The sequence below is a fragment of the Camellia sinensis genome, chromosome 2 (genome assembly GCF_055761805.1).
Source record: "Camellia sinensis isolate YWXY chromosome 2, ASM5576180v1, whole genome shotgun sequence".
NCBI lineage: Eukaryota > Viridiplantae > Streptophyta > Magnoliopsida > Ericales > Theaceae > Camellia > Camellia sinensis.
This window is the reverse complement of record NC_138962.1, coordinates 175,896,115-175,917,839: the sequence shown is the minus strand read 5'-3', so window position 1 is coordinate 175,917,839 and position 21,725 is coordinate 175,896,115. Positions and strand designations below refer to the sequence as shown.

The window sequence follows — 21,725 nt, the reverse complement described above, 5'->3', positions numbered from 1 at the left end:
GGGGACGTTGACGTTGTCGTCATTGCAAATCTAATTGCTGTCGGTGACCAATCTATATGAATGTTGCGCATAAGCGCTGTGAAGCCAGCAACATCACTGCACGACACTGAGGTGCCTGAGACGAAATTTGTTCAACGTCACTCAACCACAATAACCATCTGATAACCAGTAACAATTTTCAACTGGTAGGAACGTACCTGGACTTTGGTGCTGGTCATATTTCTCCACAATTTGCTACAGATGTTGAGCTAATCTTTGAGATTGATGGTATGGAGTGCATAGATTTCTTGTGTACTTTGAATTATTCTGCTTCGTAGCTCTATAAAATTATAGGAGGGCAAGCAATTTGTGAAGAACTAGCTTTTCACCTAGTGTGTCGTCTCAATTATCAATCATTTTCGACCATTTTTAACATGCTGAGGAGAACTGCCTGACTGTGGGGAACCGTGACACACATGGCAGAGATAAGGGAAACATACACATTGACAGTGGTTAATTCAAATCCAGATATTATGATTTATGTTGTTTTGAAGCAATTGAAATTTACAGGATAGGTGAGAAAGAGTTATTTGATTGAAATGAACTTTTTTTTCACTCTAATGGACCTAATATATTTGATGTTCATGTTCCTACGAAGGTTCTTGCTGTTGGATTCGTAATCTAGGAGAGTTGTTGTCATTCTGTTCGGGTCCCTTTTACAGTATTGTGGTCATTTGAGTTGTTCTTGCAATAAAATGAAATTTGTTACAAATTTCTGCTAATTGAATTATTCGATCTGTTGGAAGATCAAATCTCAAAATTCAATTAGCTGAAATTAGTAGAAAATTTATTTTATTTCAAGAATTACTCAAATGACCACAACACTGTAAAACGGACCCGGACAGAATGATAACAAGTCTCCTGGATTACATATCCAACCGCAAGAACCTCTTTAGGAACATGAACATCTAATCTGTTAGGTCCATTAGAGTAAAAAAAGCTCATTTCAATCGAATAACTCTTTTTCTCAACCGTCCTGGTAAATTTCAGTTGCTTCGGAACAACAAAAATCATAATATCCATATTTGAATTAACCACTATCAATATGTATGGTTCCCTTAACTCCGCCATGTTTGTCACGGTCCTCCACAGTCTAGCAGTTCTCCTCATCTTGTTAAAAACGGTCGAAAATGATGGATAATTGAGCCGAGACACTAGGTGAAAAGCTGGTTTTTCTCAGATTACTTGCTCTCCCACAATTTTGTACAGTTATGAAGCAAAGTAATTCAAAGTACACAAGAAGTCTTATGTACTTCATACCGTTATATCAAAGATTAGCCCAGGATCTGTAGCCAATTGTGTAGAAATATGACCAACACCGAAGTCCAGCTAAGTTCGTAGCTGTTGAAAATTGCCACTGTATATCAGACGGTCAGTGTGGTCGAGTGACGTTGATGTTGTCATCATTGCAAATCTAATTGCTGTCGGTGACCAATCTGTATGAATGTTGCGCATAAGCCCTGCGAAACCAACAACATCAGTGCACGACACTATGGTGCCTGAGGCGAAATTGAATTCAACGTCACTCGACCACAATAACCGTCCGATATCCAGCAATAATTTTCAACAGCTAGGAACTTTGCTGAATTTTGTTGCTGGCCATATTTCCCCACAATTGGCTACAGATCTTGGTCTAATATTTGATATTGATGGTATCGAGTACGTAGACTTCTTGTGTAGTTTAAATTGCTCTGTTTCGCAACTCTATAAAATTGTGGAAGGGCAAGTGGTCTGTGAAGAACCTGCTTTTCACCTAGTTTTTCGGCTCAATTATCCTTCATTTTCTACCATTTTTAACATGCTGAGGAGAGTTGCCAGACCGTGGAGAACTGTGACACACATGGCAGAGTTAAGGGATACACAGACATTGACAGTGGTTAATTCAAATCTGGATATTATGATTTCTGTTGTTCTGAAGCAGTTGCAATTGCAATTGCAATTGCAATTTTCCTAGGCGGGTGAGAAAGATAGTTATTCGATTGAAATGTGCTTTTTTTTACTTTGATAGACCTTACATATTTGAAGTTCATGTTCCTATGGAGGTTCTTGCTGTTGGATTTTTAATCTAGGAGAGTTGTTGTCATTTTGTTCGAGTCCCTTTTACGGTGTTGTGGTCATTTGAGTAGTTCTTGCAATAAAATGAAACTTTTTACGAATTTCTGCTAATTGAATTATTTTATTTGTTGAAAGATCAAATCTCATAATTCAATTAGCCGAAATTTTTAGAAAATTTTATTTTATTGCGAGAATTAGTCAAATAACCACAACACTGTAGAAGGTATCCGAACAGAATGATAACAACTCTCCCGGATTACATATCCAAAAGCAAGAACCTCCATAGGAACATGAACAACTAATCTGTTAGGTCCATTAGAGAAAAAAAAGCTCATTTCAATCGAATAACTCTTTTTCTCACCTGCCCTGGTAAATTGCAATTGCTTTGGAACAACTGAAATCATAATATCCATATTTGAATTAACCACTGTAAATGTGTATGTTTCCCTTAACACTGCCACGTGTGTCACGGTCCTTCACAGTCTGGCAGCTCTCCTCAGCTTGTAAAAAACGGTCGAAAATGATGGATAATTAAGCCAAACCACTAGGTGAAAACTGGTTCTTCTTAGATTACTTGCTCTTCCACTATTTTGTAAAGTTACGAAGCAGTGTAATTCAAAGTACACAAGAAGTCTTCATACCCTCTATATCAAAGATTAGCCCAGGATCTGTAGCCAATTGTAGGGAAATATGACCAGTACCGAAGGCTAGTTGAGTTCCTATCTGTTGAAAACTGTTGCTGTATATCGGACGGTCATTGTGGTCGAGTGACGTTGATGTTGTCGTCATTGCAAATCTAATTGCTGCCTGTGACCAATCTGTATGAATGTTGAGCATAAGCGCTGCGAAACCAGCAACATCTACGCATGACACTGAGGTGCCTGAGACAAAATTGTATTCAACGTTACTCGACCCCAATAACTATCCGATATCCAGCAACAATTTTCAACAGCTAGGAACTTAGCTGGACTTCGGTGCTAGTTTTATTTCCCCACAATTGGCTACAAATCCTAGGCTAATCTTTGATATTGATGGTATGGAGTACATAGACTTGTTGTGTACTTTGAATTACTATGCTTTGCAACTCTATAAAATTGTGGGAGGGCAAGTAATCTGTTAAGAACCAGCTTTTCACCTAGTGTCTCAGCTCAATTTTCCATCATTTTCAACCGTTTTTAACATGATGAGGAGAGCTGCCAGACTGTGTTGAACTGTGACACACATGGCAGAGTTAAGGGAAGCATACACATTGACAGTGGTTAATTCAAATATTCATATTATGATTTATGTTGTTCTGAAGCAATTGCAATTTACCAGGGTGGGTTGGAAAAAGAGTTAATCGATTGAAATGAGCTTTTTTTTACTCTGATGGACCTAACATATTTGATGTTCATGTTCCTATGGAGGTTCTTGCTTTTGGATTTGTAATCTATGTGAGTTGTTGTCATTCTGTTCGGGTCCTTTTTACAGTGTTGTAGTCATTTGAGTAGTTTTTGCAATAAAATGCAATTTTTTACGAATTTCTGCTAATTAAATTATTCTATCTAATGAAAGATCAAATCTGAAAATTCAATATTAGCAAAAATTCGTAGAAAACTTCATTTTATTGCAAGAGTTTCTCAAATGACCACAACATTGTAAATGGGTGCCGAACAGAATTACAACTACTCTGCCGGATTACATATCCAATAGGGAGAACCTCAATGGGAACATGAACATCTAATCTATTAGGTCCATTAGCATAAAAGAAGCTCATTCAATCGAATAACTATTTTTCTCACCCGCCCTGGTAAATTGCAATTGCTTCGAAGCAACATAAATCATGATATCCATTTTCGAATTAACCACTGTCAATGTGTATGTTTCCCTTAACTCTGCCACGTGTCACAGTCCTCCACAGCCTGGCAGCTCTCCTTAGCTTGTTAAAAACGATCGAAAATGATGGATAATTGACCTGAGAGACTAGGTGAAAAGCTGGTTCTTCTCAGATTACTTGCTCTCTCACAATTTTGTAGAGTTCTGAAACAGAGTAATTCAAAGTACACAAGAAGTCTTATGTACTCCATACCTTCAATATCAAAGATTAGCCAAGATCTCTAGTCAATTGTAGGGAAATATGACCAGCACCCTGGGTTCCTAACTGTTGAAAATTGCTGCTTGATATCGGACAGTCATTGTGGTCGAGTGACGTTGACGTTGTCGTCATTGCAATTCTAATTGCTGCTGGTGATCAATATGTATGAATGTTGCGCATAAGCGCTGCGAAGCTAGTAACATCAGTGCACGACACGAAGGTGCCTGAGACGAAATTGTGTTCAACGTCACTCGACCACAATAACCGTCCGATATCTAGCAGTAATTTTCAATAGCTAGGAACTTAGCAGGACTTTGGTGCTGGCCATATATCCCCACAATTGGCTACATATCATGGGCTAATCTTTGATATTGATGGTATGGAGTACATAGACTTCTTGTGTACTTTGAATTACTCTGCTTTGCAAATCTATAAAATTTTAGTAATCTGTGAAGAACCAGTTTTTCACCTAGTGTCTCGGCTCAATTATCCATCATTTTCGACCGTTTTTAACATGTTGGAGAAAGTTACCAGACTGTGGAAAACCGTGACACACATGGCAAAGTTAAGGGAAACATACACATTGACAATGGTTAATTCAAATCCGGATATTATGATTTCTGTTGTTATGAAGTAATTGTAATTTACCAGGGCGGGTGAGAAAAAGCGTTATTCGATTGAAATGAGCTTTTTTTTACTCTGATGGACCTAACATATTTCATGTTCATGTTCCTATGGAGGTTCTTGCTGTTGCATTTGTAATCTAGGAGAGTTGTTGTCATTCTGTTCGAGTCCCTTTTATAGTGTTGTGGTCATTTGAGTAGTTCTTGCAATAAAATGAAATTTTTTACGAATTCTGCTAATTGAATTATTCTATCTGTTGAAAGATCAAATCTCAAAATTTAGTTAGCAGAAATTTGTAGAAAATTTCATTTTATTGCAAGAATTACTCAAATGACCACAACGCTGGAAAAGGGACACGAACAGAATGATAACAACTCTCCTAGATTTCAATCGAATAACTCTTTTTCTCACCCGTCTTGGTAAATTGCAATTGCTTTGGAACAACAGAGATCATAACATCCATATTTGAATTAACCACTGTTAATGTTTATGTTTTCTTTAACTCTGCCACGTGTGTTACAGTCCTCCGCAGTCTGGCAACTCTCATCAACTTGTTAAAAACGATCAAAATGATGGATAATTGAACCGAGACACTAGGTGAAAAGCTGGTTCTTAGATTACTTGCTCTCCCACAATTTTGTAGAGTTGCGAGGCAAAGTAATTCAAAGTACGCATGAAGTCTTATGTACTCCATACCATCAATATCAAGGAATTGCCTAGGATCTGCTGCCAATTATGGGGAAATATGACCAGCACCGAAGTCCAGTTGAGTTCCTAGCTGTTGAAAATTGCTGCTGGATATCGGACGGTCATTGTGGTCGAGTGATGTTGACGTTGTCGTTATTGCAAATCTAATTGCTACGAGGGACCAATCTGTACGAATCTTGCGTATAAGCACTGCGAAGCCAGCAACAACAGCACACGACACTAAGGTGTATAAGACTAAATTGTATTCAACGTGTCTGATATCATTCTCGATCATAGTAGGGGGCACAACATTTGTTCTCGAAGCCATGATAGCTTCCCCGGGGGGGCTAAAAGGTCTGGCTTCAGAATTTTGAGAACAATTGTGTTGGGGCCCCTCGAAGAAAATCCTGAAATCATTAGGGCCTTACGCTTCCCAACTAATGTTTTGCGTTAAAAAATGAGACTTACTGTTGCATTCTCCGAGCTACTAATATATAACAAAAAATCAACAGAATGCACGTATCTTATTGAAACCATAGGTAAGTTCCAGATAAGTGGAATACTCAGGTCCTCGTCCCCCTTCACATTCAATTGGATATATCCGACGCCTTGGGCCTCTGTGACAGTGAAGGCAATGGCATTAGCAGCAATGTCGCTCGCATTGCAGATTAAGATTTTACCCTTGATAGAATCTGAAGGTATGTTGTCATAGGTGCGAGTGCTATAGAATTGGAGGGGAAAAACATCATCAATGATTGATTTACCACAATAGAGAGAGTTGTCGGGGACTTGTTCTCCATTTCGGAGTCGGACCTTTGTAGGATAGGTTCTATCAATAGTGTTGGAGCCAATAGTGGTCACCTAGGGAGCCAAGTTGACTACTGTTTTGATGGTGTCAAGCCCATGTTCCCGGCGCCGAATGTCACAAAAATATCATTTTGAGTAGCTTTCAACGTATTAATCATGTAAACATCATTGTAAAATGGCTTGGGGGAGTTGTTTCCCTTGGAGATTGACAAGATATCTACACCATCAAAGATGGCAGCATTAATTGCAACAAGAGTATCAGTCAAAGTACAGATCTGTCACCAGCAAGCTTTGTAGACCGCAATATGGGCCTTGGGGGTTATTCCTTGTGCATGCCCGTATGCAAAACCCAGCACGCCGACACTGGAAATCTCAACTCCAGCAGCAACTGAAGCAACAGCTGATCCATGGCCTGTAGCATCTCGTGGGAACCTATACTTCCCATCACCATCGACTCGCCGACCTATTAGAGCTTCAATTCCAGAGGCAAAGAAGCGGGCACCAATGAGTTTGTTGTTGCGGTCATCGGCAAAGAAATCGCTGCCTTCTTGGCATATTCCTCACCATTTGTTGTTGTTAAGGGGCAACTGTCCTTTGTCACAGAAGCCTGCATTCTTCGGCCAAATTCCCGTGTCGATAAACCCAATTAGGATACCATCACCATATCCAGCATTGGGCCATAGTTCGTAGGATATCGCGTGGCCAACAAAACTAGGCATTCGCGTTATGTGTAGTTGAGTATCGAGTTTGTGTTCCTCAACTGCCATAACCAGCCTCACGTGAGATGAAAGCTGCAAATCCATGTACAATGTGGGAGTACTCATACAAAATGTTTAGCCGCTGACATACTACATCTAGCATGGACACATGCCACGCACTTCTATTGGTTGCACTTGGCATGAATCCGCCATCTATAAGGACAATGTATGGCCTGGTTGTCACACAAGACAAACCATGTAATAATTGAAAGAATAAAAACATCATAATTAAAGCCATGCTATTGTTGCAGATATTAAAGATCACACAAATGCTATAGAGATTGAAAGAAGGAAGAGAAATTCTTCACTCTCAATATTTAATTTCACTTACTTAAAACACTTAGGTAGCTGAGGTATTTATAAGCCTTAATACAAAATCTTCAAAAATCTTACACACATATATATATTAGACTAGTTGCGAGGTGTCGTGCTTCGCACGATAGCTCATGCCCATGGTTCAAGCAATCTTTAATTGCTTGATTTGAACCTATTAGTTATCAATGTATGCTGAAGGAAAATTTGCTAAGTATTGATAATTTGTGGTTTTTTTTTTTTCTTTTTATGTAGGCTACATAGATGCAAAAACAAAACAAAGATCATTATCGTATTCCTCCATAACAAGCATGAACAACTCTTGCAGGAACCACACAAACCCCAAAGATGAAATTAGAAAAAGTACATCACATATAATTACCAAAAATTCAAGTAGCGCACTTGAAGTAGAAATATTAATTCTAATGTATAAGCTTCAAATTTCTAACCACGCAAGTGTTATGGATAAAATCATTAACATGACATACCTTCTACATTAATAACTAATATGAAGGTAGAATAAAATGATGGACCGAATTGATAAAAGAAACTAACTTAAAACCGAAAACACAAAAAAACGAACATTAAAAAAACTTTTTTTAAAAATTGATACATAGAAATCTCTATACTTTCTAAAATGAATCGATCGGATTATCTCACCAAGGTAATCTTGAAGTTTTGAGGCATCGGCGAAAGCTTTTAAGATGAATGATTCAATGTTGACCTTTAAAAAAATAAAAAAACAATGCTTGACATAAAAATAGATTCTAAGCAACAATTGTTTAATAATTGTATGCTTTATATTTCCATTGACAAATCAAATAAATCCTGGTTGGTTATACGAAGTATGATATCTAGTTGACAAATCAAAACAGTTTCATGAGGTAAGTTCATAATTAAATGATATGCCAAATATATGTTTGTGATTTGCATTCACCATTTTTTTTCTCTAATACATGACATATGAACAACTTTATAATTGACCGTTGGTATAGATGCATATGTAGGCACATATGCATATATATATATATATATATATATACATTTAAAAAACATGTCCACATTTGAATTTAGTGGTAGTCAATTGTTCTGGTACAAGAAAAAACAACGAATACTACAGTTAGGTACTGCATCAAATGACATAGATTTGTAAACATACAATGCATTTAGAAAGCCAAAACAAAATTCAAAAGCCATATATATAGAAACAATTTAAAAATGAAATTTTAACGCATTGAGTTACATTAAAACTATAGAAACAAACACGGAAAAATTTCCGTTAAGTCCTATTTTGCGTTTAATATTACTATTCCTATCAAGTTTTATTATGGACAACTCTCACAAAATTCAAGTTTATAAATTTGATTATAATTTGACCCTTCTCATTTAATATGAATAATAATTTCATAAACAATTTTAATTATGAAAATTATATTAAACAAAATATAGCTAACAATTGGATCAAAATATCATTTTATGTTATTCAAAACTATGATTTTTTATTTTATTTTATGGTAAACAATCCAAAAGGGCAAAAATTTATTAAAATTGCATCAACAGTCACAGAAAATAATATAGTGGTGAATTCATATATTTTTCAATGGTATTATTGAAACTTTATAGGACTTAATAGTATTATTAAAAGCAAAATAGGACTTATTGATTATTTTTTCAGGAAAGAATAAAACATAACCAAGGAATAAACTTTTGTAAATGAGAATTTTAGTTCCAAATGAAAATTTTGACTAAACTTTGTCATCAATTTTGCAACCTCGCATTGAATTTACACACTTTTTGTCAAAATAAAAATTCAATAACAGTCCCAACCAAATTTTTAAATATGAGGGCATAGGGCATAATCTTCTAAGTTGAATTGACAATGATAAATATCAGTGAAATAGCAAGATGACATTCTTATATGAGCAAGACTTGGTGATCAGTCGCGATGATAGTGTTGAGGTGCCTGAGACGAAATTGTATTCAACATGTCGGATATCATTCTCGATCATAGTAGGGGGAACGACATTTGTCCACGAAGCCATGATAGTTTCCCTGGGGGACTAAAAGGTCTGGCTTTAGAATTTTGGAGACAATTGTGTTGGGCACTCCCTCAAAGAAAATCCTAAAATCATTGGGGCCCTACGCTCTCCAACTACTGTTTTGCGTTCAAAAATGAGGCTTCTTGTTGCATTCTCCAAGCTACTTGCATTCTCCAAGCTACTGATATATAACAAAAAATCAACAGAATGCACATAAATTATTGAAACCGTAGGTAAGTTCCAGATAAGAGGAATACTCAGGTCCTCGTCCCCCTTCACATTCAATTGGATATATCCGACGCCTTGGGCCTCTAACATCCATCCTTTTGCTTGATACATCTCCATACTAGCATTGCCTGAATGTATTTAAAAAAAAAAATAAATAAATAAAATAAATAAATTTTAAAAAAGGTATGAAGAAAAATGTTTGAGCTCCTTAAAGAAAATTAATTAATTCTAAAACGTGCAAAAAAATAAAAAAATCATAGAATAATTTATATTTTCTCACACATAAGTTATGTCACAAAGTTCAGAATCAATGAAGATAAAGTCATATTGCATAGATATTCAATCCCTAAACCAACAGGTTCGTTTCTATACTTAAATCAGCTTCAACTCCAGATCTCTTCTTGCCTCCTAGATGTCAAATTTTCTTCTTTAATAAAAATTAAATAAATATATGTATATTCTTATGAGGGTTGTGGGATATGGAGATTGTTGACTTCATTGTTGGACTTCACTGTCACTGCAAAACTGAGGACATATGTACCCTATAAAGTGATTATCTAATTTGTTTATATGTTTGGTTGCAATTGAGAAAACACTCTATAAATGTGTTGAGATTGGAGTACCTGACTGAATTATTGCTTATCCAATAGGTTATAAGGCTTCTTCCCTAAAGGAAATAGATATAAATAAGGAGATGTTGGAGATATGCTTGCTTGTTAATCTAGTGGTGTGGTGGAGATTTGGCTATGAAGACGATTCATTGTGGAAAAGGGTGTTGTGCAGCAAGTACGAGTTTGAGGGTGGTAGATGGTCCCCTCTGCTTGGTGTAAATTCAAGGATATGGAATGATATCATTCCTGTTGCTGATCAAAGAACTAATCTATGTTCTTTCTTTTTCGCTAATTATCAGATTGTGGGTGGTGATGGCAGTAGAGTAATGGTCTAGGTTGATAAATGGTTTGGGAACTTATGTCTCAAAGATGAATTCCCTACATTATTTAGGCTTTGATGTTTTATGATAAAAAAAAAAAAAAAAAATGGGGACTCGGATGAATGGAATTTGACTTGAGAAGAGCTTTATTTGCGTGGGAGAGTGAGGAGGTTGTAAGACTTATTAATCTTCATGCCCAAAGTGGAAAGCATCTTCTTCAGGTCAGTTTAATATTTCCTCTGTTTACATGTGCTGTGAGTCTGTTTGTGGCCCTTACCTTAGTACTTTTGAGATGGTGTGGAACAATGCTTCTCCTCCTAAAGTTCATTTTTTTGGTTGGTCGGCATCTATGTCCCCAGGCCCTACGGACACGAGTTGGACACATAGTAGACACGTGTCCGACACTCTCTCTAACATGTCTCCTTTTGTTTTGAAATTTTCTAGTCAAACATGCCATGGACATGCCAAGACACTTTCCGGACAAGCGTGAGGTGGATCGAAGAAGGCCTAACTGTTGGAGAGGAGATAGAGAAAGAGAGAAAGAGATTGAGGGAGAGAAAGAAGCCTAACCTGTTCAAATCAATCGAAGAAGCTGAGGTTTCTCTTTTTCTTGATTCACCCGTTTCTCTCTCCCCCTTTTTTTTCATGTTTCTCCTCCTTTATTTTCCTGATTTCTCCCCTCTTTTTTTTTTCTTTTTTTTTTATCCTTATTTTTTGTTAAACCTAAAATTCATAGAATAAATTATTTTTATTTAAAAAAATTCATTTTTTATTAATTTTTTTTTAAAATGTGTTTATTAAATTTATTATCATTGTAATTGTATAAGAATTAATGATTTTCTTTTTATTTTAGACATATAATAAATAAATAAAATTATATATATCAAACATATCCCCAGCGAGTCGTGTCTCCCATTTTTTGAAAAATTGTGTGTCTGCGTGGTGTCATGTCGCGTGTCCGTGTCCATGCATCATATGACATGGAAACAAAAAGTCAAAACTGCTGTGTTTTTGCAAATAATTGGTGTACTAAATGGAAATGCTTCTACTCTTTGTATTGTCTGTTAATCTGATTTTGAAATGGCAAACCATGTGTTGTTTTGTCCATTGATCTGGAAGGTATGGTCTGCTGTGATGTTTTGGTGGGGAACTCAGTGCAAGATGCGAGGCTCAGTTTTGATGGCTTGCTCCAATAGTGGGCTGGATTTCGATTTAAGAAAATGGAAATGAAGATTTGGAGAGCCATTCCTTTTAACAGTTCTATGATCTATTTGGAAACATAGGAATGATTTCGTCTTCAAGGGTGTTCAATCTGACTTGGTCAAGCTGTGCGAACTCATTAAGATCAATGACTTTCTGTATAATCTTAGGCAGATTAGAGTCTGTGTAGGTGGAGGTTGGTGAACTGGAGCTGCCCTTTTGATGTGTTTTTGGTTGTCTTTCTTTTGCTGTGTGAGTTGGAATCTCTCTAACTCTTGCTTTGGTTTGGCTTTAGAGATGCGCATGATTAGTTTGCTTAGGGTGCTAACATAGTTAGGATGTAATCTCTTGACAATGATGCAATCTCTCCCCAAGTTTTTGGTGTACTTTTTCATATTCTTATAAAATTTGATTTTATCTTGCTGATCTTAAAAAAAGGGCAGTGGCTGCCAAAGACCATCAGGAGCCTAAAGGCAAAATTTTAAAATGAGACTTTTTGACATTTAAATATAAAAAATTTACATTTTAATTTTTACATAATTTTTTTTTTAAAATTACTTTTAATGTGACTTTCCAAGAAACTCAAGATAAAAAGAAAACAGAAGGATAAGAATCAAGTGAACTTTAGATGAAGTTTGTGAATTTTTCTGACACTCGAAGCCCCCTAGTTGAAATGAAGGGAGAGTTAACAGACAAATTTGTTATCAACAATTCAACGGGTCAATGGAAATCAAATGTTGTTGATGAGCTCTTCTGGCCTTAAGAAGCAGAAAAGATTAAAAAGCATTCCTCTATGACAGATTGAATTCGAGTACTACTTTCCAGCAAAACCAGCCATTTTCCTGCTGCTACAAAACACTAAAACCACAGGCATTCCACACCTCAGCTGCAAATTCACGATCTCTTAATTAGACAATGGATGTCCGTTTCTATGAGGAGTCCACACAAGGGGCACGCAACCTCTGCTACAATTTTCCTTTTGCATAGAAGAATCTTGACAGGGAGTATGTTTGAACAGGACTTTCACACAAAGATTAATTTTATTTGGTACTTCACAGATACTCTGAATTCCAAAAATGCTGCAATTGAGCTGGTTCCGATGCTAATCTTCTTGAGCTTTCCAACCCCAAAACAACATGATATGAAGATCCGACTGTAAAGGCCTCATTTTTGGTATAATTCGAAAGGGCAACCAAAGTTGTGTAAATGGAGGCAATTTCGATGGTGCCATTTTAGCAATTGTGCTAGCAGGTGTGAGGGTTATTGTGAGAGACTATCAAGTGGGCTAGCAGCATTAACAATGTCACATTTGCTACTGTAGGCAACATTTGTCTCGGTGTTTCATGATTGCAGCTTTATTCCATTGAACTTCAGCCCAAACCACCTTCTACTTCAGGACAGCAAATCTGTTTCCAACTAACTTTAGCTGTATTCTGACTTAATTCAATGCCTGACCATAGAAAATTCTGCATAGGACTTCCAATATCTTTCAAAATTTTCTCAGGCAAATGAACACTTTGGCCTAGTACACCTGGATTCCAAACAACACAGACTGTGTTATAATTGCAGCCTCCCTCCATATGACAAAAACTTATTAGACCAACTCTGAATGCGGCTAATCATCCTCTCCTTAAGCTGTTCATAGTCACTTGTTTTAAGTCTGGTTGAGATCAAAAGCACACCAAGGTACCAATGGCTGTGGTATTGCGGTGTGAATTCCATAGAGACTGATGATGGGAGGGTTTGAGGACACTTATTGGGGCTGGCTGCTATATTTTATTTATGTTATGTTGCTCATTTGCCTTCCTTTTCTCTTTTGTTGCTAGTTGGAATCTCTCCAATTTGCATTGTTTGGGGATTGTGCTAGCATATGATTGAGGGAGCCTTTTTCATGCCAAACTAGTTGTGATGGAGGGATTTTGCGTTGATGCTTTCTGCACTGCTGTTCATTAATAAATTGTCTCTTTGCTTTTCTGATTAAAAATAAATTTTTAAAAAAAATTTGGTGCTGATTTTATGGAAGCAATTAGTGGATGGAAAGTTGTGATTTTGGCTAGAGAGCCGAGGCTTTGGGACATTCATTTGGAAGGAGACTCCTTCTTGGTGATAAAAATACTTTAAGTTGAAGAAGACATCCTCTGAGTCATTGGTTATGTGGATGCAACACTTGTGGCACTTCAGAGTTTTCGGTTTTCTTCTGACTTGAAAGGGATCATGTCCTGAGTTATCAACAGGAAAATAAAATAAAAAGAACAAGAAAAAGAGAGAGATTTCGGTGTTCTGGGGAATATGGTAGCTCACAGATACTCACCCAAAAAATGGTAGCTCACAGACTTGCTAGAATGGCATCCCAATTTCAAGAACAAATGGTTTGGATGGAGAGGTACCTACTACCAACCTCCCCTGCTTAAATTGTTTCTGCTGAGGCAACTTCTATGTAATTCTTGTCTTCAGGCTTATTGTTTTTAATCAAAAAATAAAAATAAATAAAATAACCCAAAAACGAGCGTATCGAATATTTGTGATGTGCTATGCAATTTGTGGTCAAAGTTATGAGTGACAAATTTATGATGTACTCTCAAAAATGAAAGTAATATTTTTTGTAATAAAAAAAATTATGTTATAAAATTTTGTAGTGTTGTTATGAGAAAAAAATACCACATAAACCATGTAAGAGTACACCTATCAGCATTTCCCAATAACATACCATAAATTTTGGACCTTGTCATATTTGATTTTTTGAAAGTATTATTTAAATACAATATCTATGTATAAATATTACATATCATTAAAGTATATAGGCTCTATTTGATTTGGTATTGAGAATTTGTTTTTCAAATTAAAAAAAAAAAATTTAACTAAAACAAATTTAGTGAAAAAATTATAAATCAAAAAATTTCATTATTTTTATATGGTTTGACCTTTTTTGGAGGCACAAATATTTTTGTAAAAAATATATATATATATCTATATATCTTTAATATTTAAAATTTTTGTCACGCTAATTTTTATTTTTTTAAAAATAAATTCAAAGAATTAATTTCGAAAATGAAACCAAACAAAATCAGTATTGTTCGGAGACTTTCTTAAACAGAATCAGACTTACTTATAATTTGGCCAACTATCAATATTATAATAATAATAACTAGTGTTTTCTACCCACGCAAATGCGTAAGTTATATAAATATTTGTGTATTATATATATAAATAAAATATAATTTTATTTTTGTAATTTGTTAATAAATAAAAAATTAAAATCTAAGTAGCAGTTATTAATTTGAATAATCATCTTCAATACTTCATCTTAAAGTTCTCAATTCGAGTTCACAATGATTATGACTGCACCCAATGGAATAGGTTGCCTACATATCCAAATTAAAGAACAAATTTGAAACAGAATCAAGTCGGTCGGAGTTCATAAATGAATTTAAACTTTGATTTTTGAGAGTTTGGAATTTTAGTGAACGTTTGAGTTCATAGAGTTTTGTGACTGCACCCAATGGAATAGGTTGTTTATCCAAGGAACAAGTTTCATTCAAAATCAAGTCAATACAGTTTCATCGGAACTTGGAATTTAGTTTGGATTTTGGAAATTTGATTTTGTGACTCCACCTAATAGAATGGATTCCGAATCAGGAAACAAGTTTGAATCGAAATCAAATCTGCCGTAATTCTAAAAGAGCCCGGGTTTAAATTTTAACAATGAATGATTCAAAATTTAATTTAATTTTGACAAAGCATAAATTGTCAGACTTGGGGTGCTATGCCCCTTTGTGGGAGGTCATCCTGAGTGTTTTTCAATGATTTGAACCGTTCATGTTGTAAGATTTGTCAAAAATATTATTCATATAAAAAATCAAGTTAATCGGATATTCGTAATCTTATGATTAGGTCGTAATTGTTTTTAAAAATTTATGAAATTATGTTAACCGTTAATTTTTATAAAACAAATGTGTTTTTGTTATAAGGCTACAGATGTCCAATCAACTTGATTTTTTTATGAATGACCTACTCGACGAACCCTACAATATATACGGTTTGGATTATCAAAAGAGGCTCGAAACGACGCTCTACAAGAGAACACAACAGCCTGCTATGCCTTTGAACACAACAAGATCCCAAATCCTAAATTGTCAAAGTTGATTTTTAATCAATTTAATCCACATTGAATTTCTTTTAAGACCACTATGGTGGCAATTAAACTTGCTAACCTTAAAAGGGCTAAATTTATAATGCCAAGATTAACTTGGTAATTAATTTTTTGGGCCTTAGTTGATTATTTATTTTTTATGGCCTTGAAAGGCTTTAACTTGCGCTTGAAACACTTGAATTTTAGACATGCAATTTTGAGTCACCCAAAAAATAACTCACTATGCCTGATTAAAATTTTAAAATTTTAATTCCTATTATATTATAATGTAAATTTATTAATAAGGATAACACATTAAATCCTATAATATATATATATATATATATTTTTTTTCTTTTAATACACCATAATCACTTATATGTATTCTTCATATTCAAGTATTTTCATTTTCTTCTCAAGTTTCAATTATTCTCTCTTCTTCTTCCTCCTCAATTTAAAACTCCAATCCACTCCACCAAAACTCATTATTATTATCAATATCATTGTTTTCTTATTTTGTTATTACTTGTAAATAGAAAAAAATTTGAATAAATTTTTTTGAAGCAACCCACCAAAGAGGAGATAAGTATTCATATAAATATCAAAATACAATTATTAATTTATGTGTTTTTTTTTTTTTATGTTTTTTTTTTATATACATGAAAATGAATATTCAACTTGTTTTACGTCAGTACTGTTTAGATTTAAAGTCCGAACAAAACAATCTTGTTCGGCACTGGACGGCCGAACATGAGGATTTTACCTATTTAAGGATGATCCAGTGCACCCATTCTAAACCAAATCACCGACATTTGTTTCATCTTTCTTCTTCTTCAACTTGGACCCAATGTGCTTCTTCTTCAGTAATTGGCAATGAAAAGCCTAAGAAGAAGATTACGTAGTTGAGATGTGCCTGAGAATGGTTGAGAAGAGAAGAGGGAGAGCTTATTGATTTTATATTAAGGTTAATATTTGATTGTACTATAAAATTAAAATATTATATTAATCAAGGGTAATTTGTGGATAAATATAAAGTGTATTGAAAATAAATTATATATTTAAATAGATGGTTGTTATTTACCATTACTTTTTTACTTTATACCCCCACCCACTTCCTTGAACCCTCACCCAACAAAACTAGTCCCCTCCATTTTCTTTGAGCCCCACCGTAATACCAACTATACCCCTAAGCCCAAACCTAAACCCTAATCTCTAACCCCAAACCCAAACCCTAATCCCATCCCCACCAACTCCGACAACCATCGTCGTTATCTCCAGTGGCCAACCCTAATCCCATCCCCACCAACTCCGACAACCATCGTCGTTATCTCCAGTGGCCAATCCGCAGACCCTTTCCGCCCCCTTCTTCCCTTTTCTTCTTCTCTATCTTCTACTTCTCCTCTCACTCCTACCATCGTCGATGACCCCTTTCCTCCAATGGTGACCTCCTCCAATCGCGCTCGCCACTCTCTCTCATGTGTCACCCCATGTTCCTTCACGACCCAACCACGTCATTGTCCCTATTGGCCCATTACCTCTCGTCATCGTTGTTGCCTCTCGACATCGCGACCCCACCATGTCGTCACCCCTGCTTGCCTTTCGCAGTTGTGACCCAACCATTTCGAATCAGATTTGAAGAGAAGGGAATGACAAATGAGAGAGAAAAAGAAGAGGGCCAGGTTAGGGTTTCAAGAGAAGAGACAGAATAAGAAGAAAAAGAGAAAGAAGATGAGTAAAACGATAGTGGCAACAACAGTGGGTGGTAAGTAGTGATAGCAGTGGTGCAGTGGTGAAAAGAAGAAGGGGAAGGAAGAGAAGAGTGTTGGGATAATGGCAGTGGTCGGGGGTGACAGGAAGGTGGATAGCCGACGTGGTGGACAACCAGCGTGCCGGAGGTGATAGAATTAGGGTTAGGGTTTTGAAAATTAGGATTAGAGGGTTAGGGATGAGAGCATAAATGGAATTTTTGAACAAAATTAAAATTAAAAAAAAATTAAACAGTGGTAATCTAAAGAAATAAAGTAAATTTAAATAGCAACCCTCATTTAAATAATTTAATCCCTCATTTAGGATATGAAAGGCACTTTATTTTAAGACCACTGGATGGGCCATTCGAAAGTGCCAAAAATGGCAAAGAATTTTTGGGCCATTGGATGGGTCACTTTTAATGCCATCTAAGGCCAAGACTTTTGGTGTCACATGGACTGGCCCATGAAAGTAACTAGCAAAGGTCACTCTTATATATTTGTTTGGCTTTTTTACTAGCCAATCCCAATATTTGAATCTATTACCTATTAGGTCTTAAGTTTCTATTCATGCACTAGCAAATCCTATTATATTTTTTTATCCCAATTTTGCCCCTATTGTTATACTTCAAGCGTTTGGTTTGAATTTTTTGGTTCTATTTGATTTTTGTGAGCTTTTAGGAGCAGGAATTTGAATATGGAACTGATTCCTGAGTGAATGGAACTGATTTACTTGGAGATTATCGGTGAGTGAAATCTGTTTGCAGTTTGGAGTTGAGTTATAATTGATTCAGAGTTGATTGCTGTTGATAATCATGGAGTTCTACTGCGACTGTAGTTGATTTTTGCGATCAGGTTCGTGATTTTGTTAGGCTTTTGGTTCGTGTGATTGATATACATATATATGTATATATATATATATATATGCAATTATATGATTCTACGATTCTTTGATTTTGTTGATTTGTCAATATTGGAAATTGTTTGGTTATGTATGCAGAGTTATATACTTTTTGTTTGAGTTTGTGATTTTGATTTGGTTTTTGATATTATTGTTATGATGTTATTGTTTCTGATATTGAATTTTTATTTTGATGATGACATTGAAAGGTTTGAGATATGTATATGTGATGAATATTAAATTTTTTTTGTTGCAAAATTATTTTGGTTGAACACAGTTGCTGGTTTGTTATTTTCTATTGTGCTAAAATTTATCAATGAGTATGGGAATAGGAGATGAAAAAGTTGCATAGTGGTTTAATTGTGTAGGTAATTTTTGTTATTTTCTATAGTGATAAAATTTGTCACTGTTGGTTTTTGGATGTGTTTGAGTTGGTTGATAATTTTATCATGGTATTAGAATTTGTTTTAGTTTGTTTGAGTTGTTTATTGAAATATAATTTTTGTTTGTGACAGGATTTATAATGATGGATAATTCTTTGTTTCTTATGTACAAGTTTAGAGGTGTGACATTGGTTATCAAGTATAATGATAGATTTAATTTCAAGGATTTAGTATATAAATTGTGTGCAAAATGGAGTGAGTTAGTTGGCAGTTCTTTGAATCTTTCATATTCAATACCTAGACATTCTTGTTGTGGTCTAGAAAGTAAAGAGGATTTGGGCAGGTTATGGTTGGACTTGCACTTTCTTGTGATATTCATCGTATTGATGTTTTTGTTAAGTGTTGTTCTTTGGGTGAAGGTTATATGATTTGTAATGGTAAAACTAGTAGTAGTAGTGTTGTTTGTGAAACTGATTTTTTGTCTTCATTTTATTCAAATCAATGGAAACCTTTGCTCTTTGATGGTTGGGTTAATTGTATGAAAGGAGTGGGACAAAGGTTTGCTCAAAGAGTTGTTGAATTTCGGGATGCGTTGTCAAAGTATTCTATTCATTCTGGTTTTGATTTTGATTTTGTTAAGAATGATAAGGATCGTGTCACTGTTCATTGTAAGAGAAGGGTTGATTTGGGATGTTTATGGAGCGTACATGCTATATTGGAAAATTCTAGTAAAGCTTTTGTTATTAAAAAATTTAATGATGTTCATACGTGTGGATCTTCTTTTCGTATAGTTAAACATACTAGGATGACTTCAAGTGTGATTGGTGAGATAATTTCAAGTGAGGTTCGTAATAAGCCTTTGACATCAGTTAGTGTGGTGGTTTATGATTTCAAGGATTAATATGGAACAAAAGTTTCTTATCGACAAGCTTGGATGGGTGTTGAAAAAGCAAGGAGTGCTGTTTTTGGTGACTATTCATCGTCATTTGACGATCTTCGTTGGTATGTTGATGCCGCTAATGATGTTAATCCGGGAAGTGTTTTTGATATGGAATTTGTTATTGATAGTAAAGGAAGACATTTCCAAAGGTTGTTTTCGCTTTTAAGGCACGGTTTCAAGTATTGTCAGCCTGTGTTGATGCTTGACAGAACTTTCTTGAAATGAAGACACAAAGGTTGTTTATTGGCTACTACGACAAAAGACGGTAATCAAGGTATATTTTGTGTCTATTTGTTATTATTTTTAAAACAGTGATAATTTTTTCATTTTTTGTTATTGGAATCTATTAGTGAAAAATTAATCATTGGTTGTTGAGTATGATGTATACTTTTGTTAAATTTTTATATTTATACACTAATAAATTTATTATTGATTGATTATATATGTTGTATGCTGCTGTTGAATTTTTATAGTTATACAATGATAAATGTATCTATGATTTGTGCTATATGCTATATACTTTGCATTTTGCTTTTGTTTTCTAACTTTTTTAATTTGTTACTGATAAAGTGTATATATATATTTTGTAGGTTTATATCTATTATGTTTTGCTATTGTTGATAGTGAAAGTTATCACAATTGATATTGGTTCTTGTCAAAGTTATTGGTTATTTTGATTGCGAGAAAGGATATTGCATTTGTGACTGATCAACATGGAGGTTTACAGAAAGCTTTAGCTGACATGCTTCCGTTTTCTTCTCATTAGTTTTGTCTAATGCATTTGAAGACAAATTTGAAGACTTATTTGTTAGTGAAGAGTCGTGAATCTAAAGAGTATTTACTTTTGCTTACTCTTTTTAGTAGATATGCACAGGTTCCTACTATTGAGCTGTTTAATGAGCTATTTAAAGACTTTAAGGGCCGTTGTGGTCATAGTGTTCAGAAATTTCTTGAGGATTTGCCTAATGAGCGTCGGTGTAACGCTTATTTTCAAGGCAAGATGTATGGTGAAATGTGCACAAATGTTACGGAATCTTTTAATTCATGGATTAGGGATAAGCTCCATTTGTTTTCACCTAATCTTGTTGATGTTGCACGTGTGAAACTAATAGAGCAATTTTCAAATCAAAGAGAAGTTGGGAATAAGTGGAATCGTATTGTTTGTTCTTTTGCAGAGAAAAAGTTAGAAGAAGCTTTTAATGATTCAAAGGCATGGATAGTTAAGAAATATAGCGATGACATTTATGAAATCCAATTGGGTCATTCAGTTATGGTTGATATTAGAAAACGTTCTTGTTCTTGTCGATTGTCGGAAATTGATTATTTTCCTTACAAACATAGTTTTTGTGCTATAAAGAGGAGTGTGAAGGATCTGAATTGTTTTTTAGATGATTACTACCATGTTCGTAGTTATTGTGATTCGTATTTGCATTCTATCTATCCAGTTCCTAATATGTGGAAACCAAATGTAGTTGTTGATGATGACGTTGTTTTACCTCCTTTTGTAAGAGATCAGTTGGACGTCTAAGAGCAGAGAGAATATCTTCTAAGGGCGAAATCAAGAGAATTAGGCGCAGTAGGTGTGGAAAGATGGGAACTCATAATCGAAAGACATGTAAACAAGCTTTGGTTTAGTTGTATTGATTTTAATTCAATTACTTTGTTGATAGTTGAAAGGTGTTAGTTGCATTGAATGATTGAGTCTTTTTTGAAAGATATATCATTTCGGTAGTTGCATTGGATGATTGAAAATTTTTTTGAATGGAAATTATATTTTTTTCTCATATTTTTACAAGATTAAGCTTCACATATTTTGTAACGCGCCGAAAATTGGGCATGATATACCTATTTATGCAACAAAACCCACCTGATA

The 21,725-nt window shown here is 35.0% G+C and overlaps 2 protein-coding genes across 11 annotated transcripts in view; both read left to right on the top strand.

Annotated features, from left to right (window-relative positions):
• LOC114264259 (uncharacterized) overlaps window positions 1–14,389 on the top strand; it is a 49,359-nt gene extending 34,970 nt beyond the window's left edge. For 3 of the 10 annotated variants that reach the window (XR_003629901.2, XR_014362090.1, XR_014362091.1), the window contains one exon: window positions 10,999–14,378. Coding sequence is in view for 3 of the 10 variants with exons in the window: in XM_082916221.1 (XP_082772347.1) it covers window positions 10,999–11,123 (125 nt within the window). In the remaining 7 variants the exon portion in view is untranslated. Of the gene's footprint in view, window positions 1–5,079; window positions 10,776–10,998 lie in introns of those variants that run through there. The other 7 variants (XR_014362088.1, XM_028204852.2, XM_082916224.1 and 4 more) reach the window with 4 other exon arrangements.
• Window positions 14,390–19,846: 5,457 nt separating this feature from the next.
• LOC114264267 (uncharacterized) lies at window positions 19,847–21,380 on the top strand. Its single transcript, XM_082913217.1, has 2 exons — window positions 19,847–20,001; window positions 20,717–21,380. The coding sequence occupies exons 1-2, from the start codon at window positions 19,847–19,849 to the stop codon at window positions 21,378–21,380; spliced, it is 819 nt and encodes a 272-aa protein (XP_082769343.1).
• Window positions 21,381–21,725: the final 345 nt, after the last annotated feature.

Coding starts and splice junctions, on each gene's coding strand:
- LOC114264267 (XM_082913217.1), top strand. CDS start 19,847: ATGGGTGTTGAAAAAGCAAGGAGTGCTGTTTTTGGTGACTATTCATCG. Junction 20,002..20,716: donor AAAGGAAGACATTTCCAAAG/GTTGTTTTCGCT, acceptor TCTTTTTAGTAG/ATATGCACAGGTTCCTACTA.